Consider the following 13,901-nt stretch of genomic DNA (forward strand, 5'->3'; position numbering starts at 1 on the left):
ATGATTGTTTGTTCTTGTTTATTTGTTTTGGGTGTTGTTTGTCTGTCTGTCTATCATTTGTCTACAGACTTCTGGGCTCCTCGCAACAGAGGTAAATCCCCCAGCCTTTTGGTTTGTACTTTTAACGCACCAATTTTTACACATAGTGCTATTTTTAACTTTCACAGCCTTCGGCAGGGTGGGCCTTAGCGCGCCCATACCTGTTGAGGCGACACTCGCATACTGGTCCTGATGAAAGCCCTGTAAATTCATACACTTAAAGGGCAGAAACATGTTGACCTTCCCCTAACAGGGAAACACCAGTATTCCTTTTGGTTAGTTTCCCTGCACATAGTCTATTTAATTTTAATATGTCAAGTTGACCAGCTAATAAATGATTTTTTGGTACAACCTCTGACATTTTTAACCACACTTAACTTTTTCACTCTTCACTCTCACAAACCTGCTCCGCAGTCTCCTGGCGTCGCAGCACACTGGGGAGGTACTCGATCTCCCTAGTGGACCCGATGATGAAGCATGTCACCACTAGGGTGAGTGAGGGTTTCCTGAAAAAATCATGTATTTTTTCTTGAAAGTTGGTCCAGTCCTTTGACCACATACAGCTGGCCTCATATTTTACGTGCTATTTTCACTTTATTAACGCCATACTGACGGACACTCTTCCTTTGTTTATTTACATATAGAAATTACACCTATTTGAGCACCAAGAAACTCAGAGATATTAAAAATGCTGTAAGCAAGCACCAGAAATGCAAGGGCACTAACCTTGGCTGCTGCCCGGAGTCCACAGTAAGGACTGGGTGCTGAGGAGGAGATGAAGGGGACACTATCTACTGGCTCAAGCAGACTTGAAGAGGCAGACTGTCTGCTGTGGCGATGGAGCCAGAAACACCCCTACAGGAACTCTGACGTGTGGGAGCTGTGAAGTGTGCCTACCTGCGCAAGATGACGGACTCTCACCCAGCCTCTCCAGCCTGCCTAGAGGCTAAAGGCCTCCTTCCCGGGGCTTGAGGTCGTGCTGGGTGATTGGAGGGAGAAGAAGCCTCAAGTGGCCTCTGGAGAGGACTGCACAGGAACCTTCACGGACTACCCATGCAGAAAGGAGAAACCATGTGAAATGGAATGACGCTTTAATAAGCCATAAGTTTCGAATGACTGATTCAATTCCAGTTTTGGGCTAATGTAGTCATAAAATACTTTTTAATTTGACTAAAATGGTCTGGGAGCTTCACTTTATCATTTCTTACCTTCACATACATTCTCTGTCCGGCATTTCTAAAGAGTAGGCGCGAGGCTGTCTTAGCGAAGCAGTCTGCTCCTGACTAGGAGCTAGCTTTGCACAGTGGTTGTAGAATGTGCCCCACTGCACACCCTGGCTTGCGGCACCCCCTCTATTCAGGGCCTGCCTCGGTCTGCTCTTTCATCGTTCATCGGTGGGGGTCTATAGAGACCCGTTCAATGAGTCACAACAATAAACCACTTTAAGATGCATGTATTCAGTTGTCACCTGTCTCGCCATCTCACACCAGGCGTAGAACCCAAGCAGGGGAGGCCACCACTCTGGTGACGCAAACAGGACACCAGCACTCTCTCCAAATAGCCAGACTGATGCAACATTTCATCCAAGCACCCCCACGCCATACGGCAGCTTCCTACGTGCTAATGTGGCGTGAAGCACTATAGGAATGAAATACAACCCAAAGGGAGAAGTAGACGCATATGTTAAGATCAAGATTAATTAACTAGATCTTAAATGTGCAAGTTTTAAAAAGACCCACTTATACAGAGTGTGTCATCAGTGGGCCCCATTACCACCAACTGAACTCTTCTTTGGCCGGTAGATATCTCTGCAGTGGGGTAGCGCAGACTAATGCCTCCCCCCCCACCTTGCAGAATGTGGTGAGGGCCACACAGCCTCCCATAACTCGCAAATGTTCATTGGCCTTGGGTTAACTGGGGGCTCCTGCGCCGCCAAGGTTGCGGGGCCTGCGTTACGTCTCTAGCCCCCTGCATCCATTAGGGACCCCCTTTATCACTCAATGACGCCCTCTGATTCTTCGGTCCCAATCCTGCCTGTACCCCGGGGCTGCGTGAAGTCAATCCACTAAAGTGAGAAGGCAGCCGAGCCAGAGGTGTGGCTTGGCCCCAAAAATCAAATCTCGAGCCGAGCTATCAAAAGCCACTCGTGCAAACTGTCCCACTAATGACGAAGAACAAATAAAGACTTGCCTGCAGCTTCCATCCGGGTCAGGGGGTGTTATCTTCGTTCAGGGACGCATTGCCGACGAGCTTACGAAAGCCATTGCAGACAATGGCTGTGACCGTGTGCTTTAGGAGACGCGCTGTGAAAGTGAAAGTGTGGGAGAGCGCGAGAAGAGGCGAGTGCGTTCACAGCGCGTGTCTCCTAAAGGGTGAGCGTTCACAGCGCGTGTTCCCTAAAGCGCGCGGTCACAGCCATTGACTGCAATGGCTTTGGTAAGCTTGTGCAACTCTCCTGTCTTCACTTCACGAGTTACATGGCGACAATAAGTCTCGCGCTATTTTCACTTTATTAACGCCATACTGACGGACACTCTTCCTTTGTTTATTTATCTATTGGCTGGGGACTAAGAGTGCCCTTGAACCCTGTCTCTCCCTTTGTTGACGGGTAATTTCTATATGTTTCTGTTGTCTATATTGCTTGGTTTTGCTCGTAGGATAGTGTCACTCAATCTTTCATGCATGCCCATTTAAAGTTGGTGCTATATAAAAATGCACACATTCTACTTGCCACAGCTTAAGGGGCAGTGGTTGTGTACAACGGGACAGTGTACTTCAGCTTTGTCCACACTTATAAATTACAGGACATTTAAAGGAGCACTTGGCTAGTGACCTACCTAATCCAGTGAGGTAGTTCACTGAGCAGTTCAAAGCCGCAGCAGACATCACAAAATACTTCTACTATGTCTGTTGTTCGTACTTGTTAGAGGTTGCGGACTGGGGAAGCAGGGATGTGGGTTTTTCTCCGCACTGGAAGCCCCTTTATATCTAGTGCTTCACAGGCTGTGCATATATGTGTGCATTAATTGCTTATCCTATAAAATACTATTTATATATGGACGACATTTTCAAAATGGAAATTTTTGCATTACATTTGTTTAAGGGGTTGAAGATGTTTCTAATACAACATATGTTTTTAAGTTTGAAAAGCAGAAGCATGAATTGCTGTTCAGAGAGAGTATTTTTGGTATTTAAATGCCAATGTGTTTTATTTAGGTTTCTTTTTTTAAAACAGATAAAATCCATTGTCATTTACAATGCCAAAGTTTAAGCTATTGGCATTGTAAATGACAATGCCATTTATTTATCTGTTTTCAAAACCAACACATGGATGAAGAGTTTGTCATTTACAATGCCAATGGCTCAATCCTTTGCAAATGCGGGACCTATTGTATTGCAAATGCTTGTTTTTATAAAAGGCATGTTTTATTTTTCAAACGTTCTTCAGGCAGGAAACTGAATAGAATTAAAAAGGCATGATCCATGTGATCAAACATAAAAAATTCGGAAGACTAGCTGTAGGTATTTAAAATACACAACTTTCTGAGGCAAAACACTAGTTTCTGAATGTATCGGAAAAGGCTTGCCCAAGGCCACTTGTAACATGAACACATAGTCCACCCACATGATGATCTGCAGCAGCTCAGGCGCTTAATGTGCCTCCTAACTCAAAAATCAGTTGAGTTAGTGAAGTAGCTAGCAGTGCAGTAATGCTGCCTTCATATAGCATGCAGAACATTTAGTTACCGCAGTACATGTACCCAGGTACAGAGCAATCTGATTGGCTGGCCGCAATTATCAACAAACATTTGCAATGCAATCGGTCTCGCCTTCTGGACCTTATATGTATTTACCTATGCAGCTCATTACCCTGAGTGCTGAAACATCTACTGTTCTTTAACATGGAAGGAAAGTAAGCATCAAACTGCTTGACATGCCAGGTATGGGAAAACATGGAGAGAAATATGGCCTTTCAGCGGGAAATGGTATTGTCCAAAGCTCTATTTTTAATATAAAAGCTGGGTCTTCGGTAGTCATATTACTGAAAATACAAGATTTGAAAAAAATATTATTGTCTACGGGTGCTCATGGAAGACTAGTTCTATGGACTGGAATATAGAGAATGCTATAGTGATTCTGGTATTTTACTGACCTCTGCTGGTCGTTTTCTATCAAGACTGTTAAATAGAGGCAATTGAACAGAAAATAAAGTCGGTAACCGGAAGCAGACAAGTCGTAGGGCTGGTCCCCAGAGCCCACAAAGTACATACACATATAAGTATATACTAAAGTATATACAAGAGGTCTCGAATGCTCGACCTAACAAAATGTTGCTGCCACCATTATAGGAGTAGGTCCCTGTGTACTGCAAACATGTTTTTGAAAAACAGCATAAGGGTTTCAATTAGGGAATAATCTGACCCCGACCCCCTAGGCATTTGCAGGTAGGAACCATAGGGACCACCCCTTCCACAGATCATACAAGTAATAAAAAAGGAACAAGAAAACAGACACAAAAAAAATAAATCAATCGGACAGCAGATACAGCAGTACTAATGATGGGATCACTGTACAAGCTTCCATCACAGGGTACCGCAGTACCATGGTGGTGGAAGTTTGCGTTATGGGTACCACAGGAGTACCATGTTAACAGAAATAAGAGAAAAGAAAAAAAGAAGAGAATGCGGGTTTGGTGTGAATGGCCATAGGACATGCGCATGTGGGTTGGACACTGGAGGTAGTTGGGTGCAGGGCCTGGCTTAAGTCCCAGCCCTGTGGCTAACTCCGGCTGCGCACAGCTGAAGGACTGTATGCAGGGGGTTGGGACCTTGCCGATGGCCACTGATGTAATTTAACAAGTCATGAGTGATGTAATCCACAAGGTTATAAGTAGTGCATAGCAGGGGTACAAGTTGCATTTAGCTCAGTAAACTAAGTTCTGAACTTCAGTGGTTCTTTAATGCTAGTTCTTATCTCATTTTAATATCTTTATATAAAAGGTACTTTAACCTTTGTTTTCAGAGATTTTTGTTGTTGTTAACATATACTAAGCTCTTATTACCGTACCTAACTATAATGTCACTTTTTTTTTTATAATGTCACTTTAACCTATTTTTTTCAGTGACAGAGAATTGACAAAGAATCCCATCCTGACGAAGGTGGTTGAAACGTGTTAGTTGATGGAAGGAGGAAAGGTGTAAGTGGAGGAAGAGAGAGGGGACAGGAAAATAAACAGCATGCCTCAATGCAAGCAAACTAAAACAAATACACATTACAAGATTTACAAAACTGTAAAAATCACCATCTTGTCCCACAACCGACTGGCCATCTAGCATGGGCATACACTCAAATCCCTGAGTCAGCCACTTAACCACCTCCAAAGCTAACATAGCAAATCAACAACTAGTCACAACCACTTGCAAAAACACATGCAACTGCTTATACACCACCCTGGGACTCACTGTATCAGTGTGCTGCTTAAAGGTCCTATCAGATGAACTCCTTCGTAAGGTGTTACAGATCAAACCTCCACAGAAGTATTTCTCTGCTCAACTATTAGAGAACATGTCAACCCCGCTCCCTCTATACACAACAAACTTTAAACAATCTGTAGCCTTGATGACAGCATCCCTTTGTTCAGCAGACCCTATGCAATGAATGAACGCCTATGTGGAGGTATCTCCTGGGTCCCAGGTAGGAATCCGATACTCTGGATGCTCTGATAACGTGCCCAATTTTTACCCAGACGGATCATCATAAAGTAAAGATTTATTAACCAAGTTGGCAACACTTTCCACTTCCTGACTTGCAAGATTTCCCAGTATCTGCTGGTTGGCCATGTGGACAAGGTTTTCCACCTTTGCCTCCAACTGCAGGACAGAGTAAGCGGTGTAATTCTGTAACTCTGAAAAATCCTGACACGCTTTCTGGTGCGTGTAATCTGCGGACTCAACCTCCCCCAGTGTCTTGGAAGCGCCCGCCAACGCAGTGGCACAGTCTCAAGTTTGTTGTTTATCTTTTCTAATATTCCCTCAATAAAGGTTACTTTCTCGTCTGTGCTGAGCAATGTGGGTTGACGTAACTTCACTGTGGCCATCAAAAGGACTCATCCTTATAGAGATCCCATATCTACTCCCACTCTCACAGGAGAGTTTCTGACCATTTGAAGGGTGCAAGTTGTAAAATAAAAATGAAAAAGCACTCCTTTATCATGTTAACCTTCTTAGGCAGCATCAAGAAACAGTATCAAACACACTGGCCCTGAAAGCAGCAGTTTGATTGAGAGGGCTAATTCAGGTCTCCTTCATCAGTCTAAATTCCCAGCATGCTTAAGGCCCACTGCCATTAAATTTCAAAGCAGCAAGTATGTCCTCCGATGGATAGCTGCCTCCATGCAAGGTTGCTGGTCAACATGAAGTCTCAACACTGGGTGTTTTTGCCACAGTGGATGGGCAAATGATGAAATGTGCAAAGGCGCTGTGCAAGTGGATGTGTACATGTGAAGAATAAGTACTGCCTTGAAGAAGGAAAACCGTAGCAAAGGGTCTATTATAATAAATAAATAGTGGTTGAGAACAGAGGTGGCTCAGTAAAAAGAAAGAAGTGCCATACTTACGAAGATTCACAGGATGTTCTATCATTTAGCGATATGCCTGGTAAATGCACGGTTAATCGCTCATCAATTAGTTGAAAAATATCTTAAAACAGTGGGTGAACATGTATAATCAAATGTTCTCCATTAAGAAAGACTCATAACAAAATGGAATTATGGGTTATCTGTGATTTAAAAAAAGGTACAGCACTGCGGCCATGAGTGTCGGCGTCAATTTTCTAAATTAACGCCTCGGGGCAGGAACACACAGAAGTGTTTAAAATGGCTGCTGCAGGTCAGGAAAAAACAGAGGTAATAATCTGTAAAGTAAATAAAACAGTATATGCAGAAATTTAGATTAAAGCAAAGTATAGCGTGACTGGCAATATTTTAGAGTGAAGAAATGTGTGTACTAATTAAAAATTAATTTAGAATAGGATTGGGTTGGGTACACTAGTCTACATCGAAATATGTCAATAAAACCACAAAGACGGATGGGTCATATGTCAAAACAACAAATGAAGATTAGACATGCGTGCATTGTCAGTAGTAAAAAATTACAAGTGATCTAGATTTTGACATAGACAAAGAGTTCCAAAAGATGGGACCAGTGCTGAGGATGTACACACTCCTAGATAACTTATAAAAACTAGTCAGTAACTAGTGATATCACTTCATATGAAAACTGAATCATGTTAGTATTTACAGTATCAAGAGAGACTTGAAATATATGTGTAGACTGGAATAAGTTGTGATGCAAAGAATCGTCTATATTTTGATTTAGACTAGAACATACAGTATAGATCAGTATAAACGGTTGACAATGCCAAACAAGCATTGGGAAAGCCAACAACTCTCAACTTACTGATATATTGGCCTTGATAATGCTTTTTGCCTTTGCATCAGCACAAAAAAATAAATTATAAAAAAAGGCACAATGAAGAGTCTGAAACTGCTAGACCATTCCTTCGGCACACATATTGTCACACTTGCACTCGCCTAAGGAATGACATGGCCACCTCATTGTGCCTTTCATTTTTATTTACCTCTCCAAGATGGCAGAAGCTCCTTGGATTAATACATTAAAAATGTGATTTTCAGTGGTATGAAAGCACTTTTTGAACTGTGGACCAGCCCAGCAGCAAATAGCAGTTTTCGGGCATACAAAATTAATTAAGAAAAAAAGTATATATATATATATATGTATATATATATATATATATATATATATATATATATATATATATATATATATATATATATATATATATTTATTTATATATATAGAAGACCGCCTGGTCAAAACGCTTCAATAAAACATCTTTCATACACGGACCCTGGAGTGCGAGTCTTTTGTGTTATCTCAGCAACATCTAACTGCTCCACAGAGGAGTGGATGTGGGAGACAATGGGTAGTGGGCAAGCAACTGGGAGTGGGGCAGGAGGGGTGAAGAAGCAAACTAGGGTAGAACAACTAAAAGTGTGGGTTAAGCACCAAAGATGCAGCACGGGGGAGCACAAAAGAGAAATGCAGCACAGTGCGGGGAGAAGCACACGAGGAAAGAGCTGGAAAACACATCCACTCTCATGGAGTTCTTTACCACAATGAAAAAGTAGTTCCTAAAAGTGAGCAGCGGAAGGGCACAAGTTGGCTATTCAAGAGGAAAGGGAAGAGACTAACTAGATTAACAAGGAAAGCGGTCAAATAAGAAGCAAAGAAATCAGAGTGACAATACACCCAACAAATGAAAGCTGTGGGCAGGCTCTAAACCCACTCTAATTTCTTATCAAATACACAATAGGCCTTTTGCTACCAGACAGCTTGTGCCGTCTGGTGGTGTGACCTTAAAATGGGTCCTACGCGGGATACAGGTTCTAAATATAGAGGATGTGAAATGAATCTATGTGAATATACCATTGTTCCACTCTTCCAGTGTATAAAGGCCCTCCTCTGTTGTATCGCCGCTTCGCAAGTACCACACTGCAGACCTTTAAATCATTTCTCTAGCTATCCACTATTGGTGTTTCTCAGCAGATATTTATTATTTATAATAGATTCATTGCAACTTTGCTCCTTGTTAAAGTAACGCCCTCTTCCTCACTTCCACAGCACTGTTGTACATTAAAATATTGCACTCCCTTAATTATTTGAGTAACTGTGCCATACAGCAATCTACAATCAATACATTTAACATTTCATCCATGCAGATGCTGCTTTTGCTTAGAATCTGCCTGTGCTAATGAGGACCCAAAACTATTTAGGGTTGAAACAGTTGACACAAAAAGCAATAAGATCATATCAACACCGTCTAAACAGACATGATAGATGCATACAATTTATGTTGTACTAACACCCTTACTTATTTGATGTTTTTGCCTTGTTTCATATTATGTACATACACATGCTAGATTATATGCTTCCCTTCACTGTAACAGCATGAAAACCAAGCATTTTAGCACAATAAGTGAAAACGAATGTTAATGGAAATATATACCAATTGTCCTTGGTCATAGACTTGTCTGCATGGCTCTTGTTTCCTAATGAGTCACTGATTTCCTAGGTGCAACTAAAGTGTAAACGAATTGAAAATAATATGATTTATTGAAGTATACCACTGCTGTTTATATACATCTACGCACATCCAGGGCATCTTGAGTAAGGCATTGGGGAGGCAACGTCTCCAGCATGCGGTGGAGGGCGGCGAAAGCTCCAAATGAGCCCTCAAGTGTGATACACAAGTGTAGCTCATTACCCTCCAGTGATCTCACTCTGCAACCCTCCACACTAGAGTCCCGCAGGTGCCCTTCGTCCCAACACAGGAGCTTGTGCCAGAGCCAAGAAGAAATTGGGAGGCTCCTCAGAGTGGCAAGTGCTGCCCTGGAGGATCACTTTATCATGAGTTTGTAAATAACACGTTTGCGCTTTACTATGAATTGCCATGTAAGCAACAAAGTACGTAGATGGACAGACTACAAACTGACCCTCATAATGAAATCAGCAACATGCCACCCCAGATATAATGAAAGGAACACCCTTTCCTCTGCCATCCAGTGGCCCATGTAGAGGTACTCAACTGTCACAGAAACTTTTACTCACTGAAATGCCCTACCCCTCGCAGCCTCCTACTGGTGCCAAACTCTGGGTATGACCCATGGCCACTAGCTCAATCTCTCCTGATCGCTACAGAGTTACCAGTAGAGACTGTGCTACAATGTCTACCCCAGTAGCTTGTGTAGTCACCTAGCAGGTCATCCCCTTCCTGGTGTCAGATATACTTCCTTGACACTGGAAGCCATGGGTACCTACTGATTAGGTCAAATATGAAATACATAGTTTAAAGTTTAAAAAATACTATCCTTAATCAAGCAAGCATTTGTTTATGGGTTGACAATTTAAGGTGGAGTAAAGCCCCTAAAGCTATATTATTTAGACAGCCTTCCTTCTTAGACCAGGCAAGACCCTGAAGCACTTTTACAGACAATAAACCAATGAAGAGGGTCAAGCATCATCTTGCACTGTTCTCCGATCATAGAGTAAAATACATAAAGTCTTACCCTAAAATCCCACTGTAGGCATTCCATCGAAAAGACTGTTCATGCTGTGTAACATTGTGGAAAGGACAAAATTCATATTTATATCTGAAAAACATGGAAGAAAAGAGCTTCTAGAGTGCAGTACTGTGTTACCTCATCAATCCCCCAAATCAATTGTATTAATTAATGTTTAGATTTAAAAAATCTGTCAAAGACAAAACGCTGGTATGTGTTACTTACGTGGATTCCACAAAATTAAAACATTTTCCAGCCAGGCGGAAAAGATGCGGGGGACCTAAGAGTCAGATAAAACTATTTGATTATTATACTCAGGATGAGCAAGTCTCAAGTTTAATTTCATGTTCTTTCACCCACAAACTCCCATCCTGCAGACATGCTGGTTAAGCTTGTACTGCTAGATACATTTTATATGATGAATGAGAAATGTTTAAATCACCATCACTTGCCATCCTGTGGAAATTAACTTTGAAGGTAAAGAGCACCTCGCTTCCTCCAATGTAAGCCTATCTGCTGGCTATAATGGAAAAACATTCAATAATATCAAACTCTTCAGTTGAAAAACTATCCTCGTTTCTCAGAGTGAGTAAAAATGTTAGCTCACTATTTCTTCTTCCTCTGGAGCCCTTTGGACTGGATTGAGGTGCATCAGTTATGACACTGCTACCCACGTTACTGCTCACTTTATTTTGCCCTGTCAGTTGGTGCTTTCTAGAATCTGTTATCGTTTTGAGGCATCCTATTCAACAACCCCAGACTCCCTTAGTACTCTTTTGTTAACCAAGCCACTGTCAGCATCTCCCCAGCTTGTCCAAGATTTCTTATTGTTTCTATTTTTGAGGGCCCTGCCCCTGGGAGAATTTGTCAGCTGAGAGTGGTTTGTACTTGATCCAGTTGCTGGCAAATTCGTTTTCGGTCGTCTACTATACTGTTATGGGGCGAATCCTAGTGTACCTCAGACCTAGTTAATGCAGTTTTTAGGTTTCTGTTGGTATTTTTATTGAACCAGTTGACTAGTCCTTGTTGGTATGAGTAGACTTACACAGATAAATGTATAAAGTCCAATAAGCCAGCCAGAATTGTTTGTAACTTGTAAGCTGAAATGTACCCCCCACCTGCTTGAAAACTACAAAGGTCACATGTACGGCCACTTCATTTTGTGAATTCCTAATTGCGACCTTTTGCGACCCGCAATTAGGAAGACACAAAATACGATGTACTTATGTGTCTCAGTCACATTTAGCAATTCCTAATGGTTCACAATTGACTCACCTCATCAATATTCATGAGGTTGGTCGCAATGTGAGACCCATTGGGAAACGTTAAAAATACAGGGATGGTGGCCTGCTGGGGACAGCAGACTACAATGTCTGCATTTGCTTCTAAATAAAGCTACTTAAAAAAAATTAAAATGCTACTGATTCATTTAAAAAAGGAAAAATGTAATGTTTCAATTTCATCTAAAAAACACGGTTTCGTATCCATTCACAAAGGGGAAAGGGTTCCCTGGGGACCCCTTCCCGTTTGTGAGTGGCTTACCACCTACTTGAAGTAGGCAGTAAACTGCGAATGTTTTCCGACCGTATTCCGGTCGCAAAACATTTATGCATCCTCCTGCGACTCGCTATTGGTAAGGGATGCCCGTGACATGCTCTTTCCTAATACGGACTCACAAATCCTATTTTGCAAGTCCGTAACAGGTTACTGACTCTCAAAATAGGGTTAGTACATGTTAAAAAGCTATTTAGTGGTCACAAACGGCCCATTTCTTCATTTTTAACTGCTAAAACCTTTTTTATACTTGTGGCCCCCAATGACAGGAAATGTTTTGCCCTTATTATGATGTTTCTTAAGTTATTTCTTTCATGGCACCAGCAGAGCTCAGTAACGTCATTTGTCGAGGGAGCCTATTGGTAGTGTCAAAGAATTCCTTCTATTAAAACACTTTAATAAAACTTATTAAAAAAACATATATAAATTAGCAATCTGAATTCTACAATATGTGACTGCTCTGTATACGTTTCACTAATGACCTAACACCTGATGTTTAGGCGAAAGAAAAAGAAGGTACTCCTTGAAAATAATGACATTTCCTTAGAACATACATATGTTAAAAACATTCAATAAAATCCAAGACACAGCTGGATACCTGACATTGAAGAAGGTTCAACCTTTCGTTGCAGTTTACTGGACTGTGGTAAAAATGGATTATTTAACCTAGACCATAGGAAACAAAAAAAATGACAATTTTGAAAAAGGTATACTGCCACACAGCATATATATTTTGGGATCATCAAGTACATGTGTTTATACCACCTTTAATAAAAATGAAATACACGGTTTGCATGTGATGGGGGAACATTTTATGAATGGAAAGGACATAAGTAGTGGGGCTCTATTAGAAAGCCAAACAATATTTTCATGTATGTTGAGGAGATCTCCATTTCTCTCTTATACAATCACACATTACAACACTGAGTACGTTCATGACATACAACGGGTATTTAGAAAGCTTGATTCTAGCTACAAAGCAGCTCAGCACTGTGCAAACAATGGGATACAAGGAAAGTAAAGTACGAGGGATGGAGATGGTAATAACTGTGGGGTGCCGCAAGTACTGGGAGGGGCAGGGTATTGTTGATTCCATGGTTTACCAACAGACCCACAATCTGGCCCTACTCTTTGTCAAAAAATCCACAACAGGTCAAGACAGAAATTTAAATGTTGTGCAGGGTGGAGACACATACTCCTTTCTCTTCTTTTTTTTTTATTGATCAGCTTGTAGCAAGAGGATACATAGCCCCTGAAGGCGGGACCAATCATGTAAGTTGGAACAATAGCGCAATACAAGCATTTTACATTTGAAACAGTACCCAAAAGAAGAGACCCTCCACCATCCCCACCCCCAATACCCGGCACTGAATGTGTTATTCTTGAACCCAGTGCAGTAGATAATCTATACACACAACAATCTTCAACGGCGGTCGCAATCCCACCACACCGAACAGCCAGAGATCATCATTACATTGGTCTACTGTAAATCAGGATTTTCCCTGCAATACAGCAAGTCACTGACCCACTTTTTCACTGTCTGGATAGCTTTAGCACCCCAGCATTGAGCAACCGCCCGCTTGGCAAGCAAAGTAGAGACAGCTACCAATCTCCGATTGCACGATTTGAGGCTATTTACCCAACCCAGTAGGCAGACAGGTACGCACACCACAGTTTCCAGCACAACCTAAGAAAGCACTCATGACATGAATCCAGAATGCATGTATACTAGCACAGTTCCATGCAAGATGCATAAAATGCGCATCATCCTGCCCACACCGCATACACTCTCCAGCAGACCAAATATCCGCAATTGAAGAGGTGGGTAATATAACTGATGCAGGTATTTGAAATGTAGAATGCGGAGGTTAAAAATTCTCCGTCATCTTACAACAAAACTTCCAAGCATCCAGCGACAATGAGGCCCCTAGTACTGTATTCCATTTATTGTAGGAGGGATTGTCAATAAGATCCCTTTCCCTCAGGGAAGCATTATACAATTTAGTTATCAGACCCCTATGTTCTTCGCCTGCAGTGCCAGCAGCGTTCTTGGTTCTGCTGGATAATCAGGATATATAGCTTGCACGGCCTGCCTCACACGTACATATGTGAACCTCAAACTCATATCGTGATCCCGCCCTTTCTGTATATCGGATAACGGCCGGAA

General features: G+C 41.8%; 1 protein-coding gene across 1 annotated transcript in view; it reads right to left on the reverse strand.

Moving 5' to 3' along the window:
- Window positions 1–13,901, reverse strand: part of GNPTG (N-acetylglucosamine-1-phosphate transferase subunit gamma) — a 53,237-nt gene that overhangs the window by 25,494 nt on the left and 13,842 nt on the right. The window contains exons 3-5 of the mRNA XM_086940572.1: window positions 12,333–12,400; window positions 10,406–10,460; window positions 10,187–10,270 (exon numbers count right to left, since the gene is read on the reverse strand). Of these exons, the coding sequence (XP_086796698.1) occupies window positions 10,187–10,270; window positions 10,406–10,460; window positions 12,333–12,400 (207 nt within the window). The remainder of the gene's footprint in view (window positions 1–10,186; window positions 10,271–10,405; window positions 10,461–12,332; window positions 12,401–13,901) is intronic.

This window comes from Lissotriton vulgaris, chromosome 10 (assembly GCF_964263255.1).
Source record: "Lissotriton vulgaris chromosome 10, aLisVul1.2, whole genome shotgun sequence".
In the NCBI taxonomy this organism is placed as follows: domain Eukaryota; kingdom Metazoa; phylum Chordata; class Amphibia; order Caudata; family Salamandridae; genus Lissotriton; species Lissotriton vulgaris.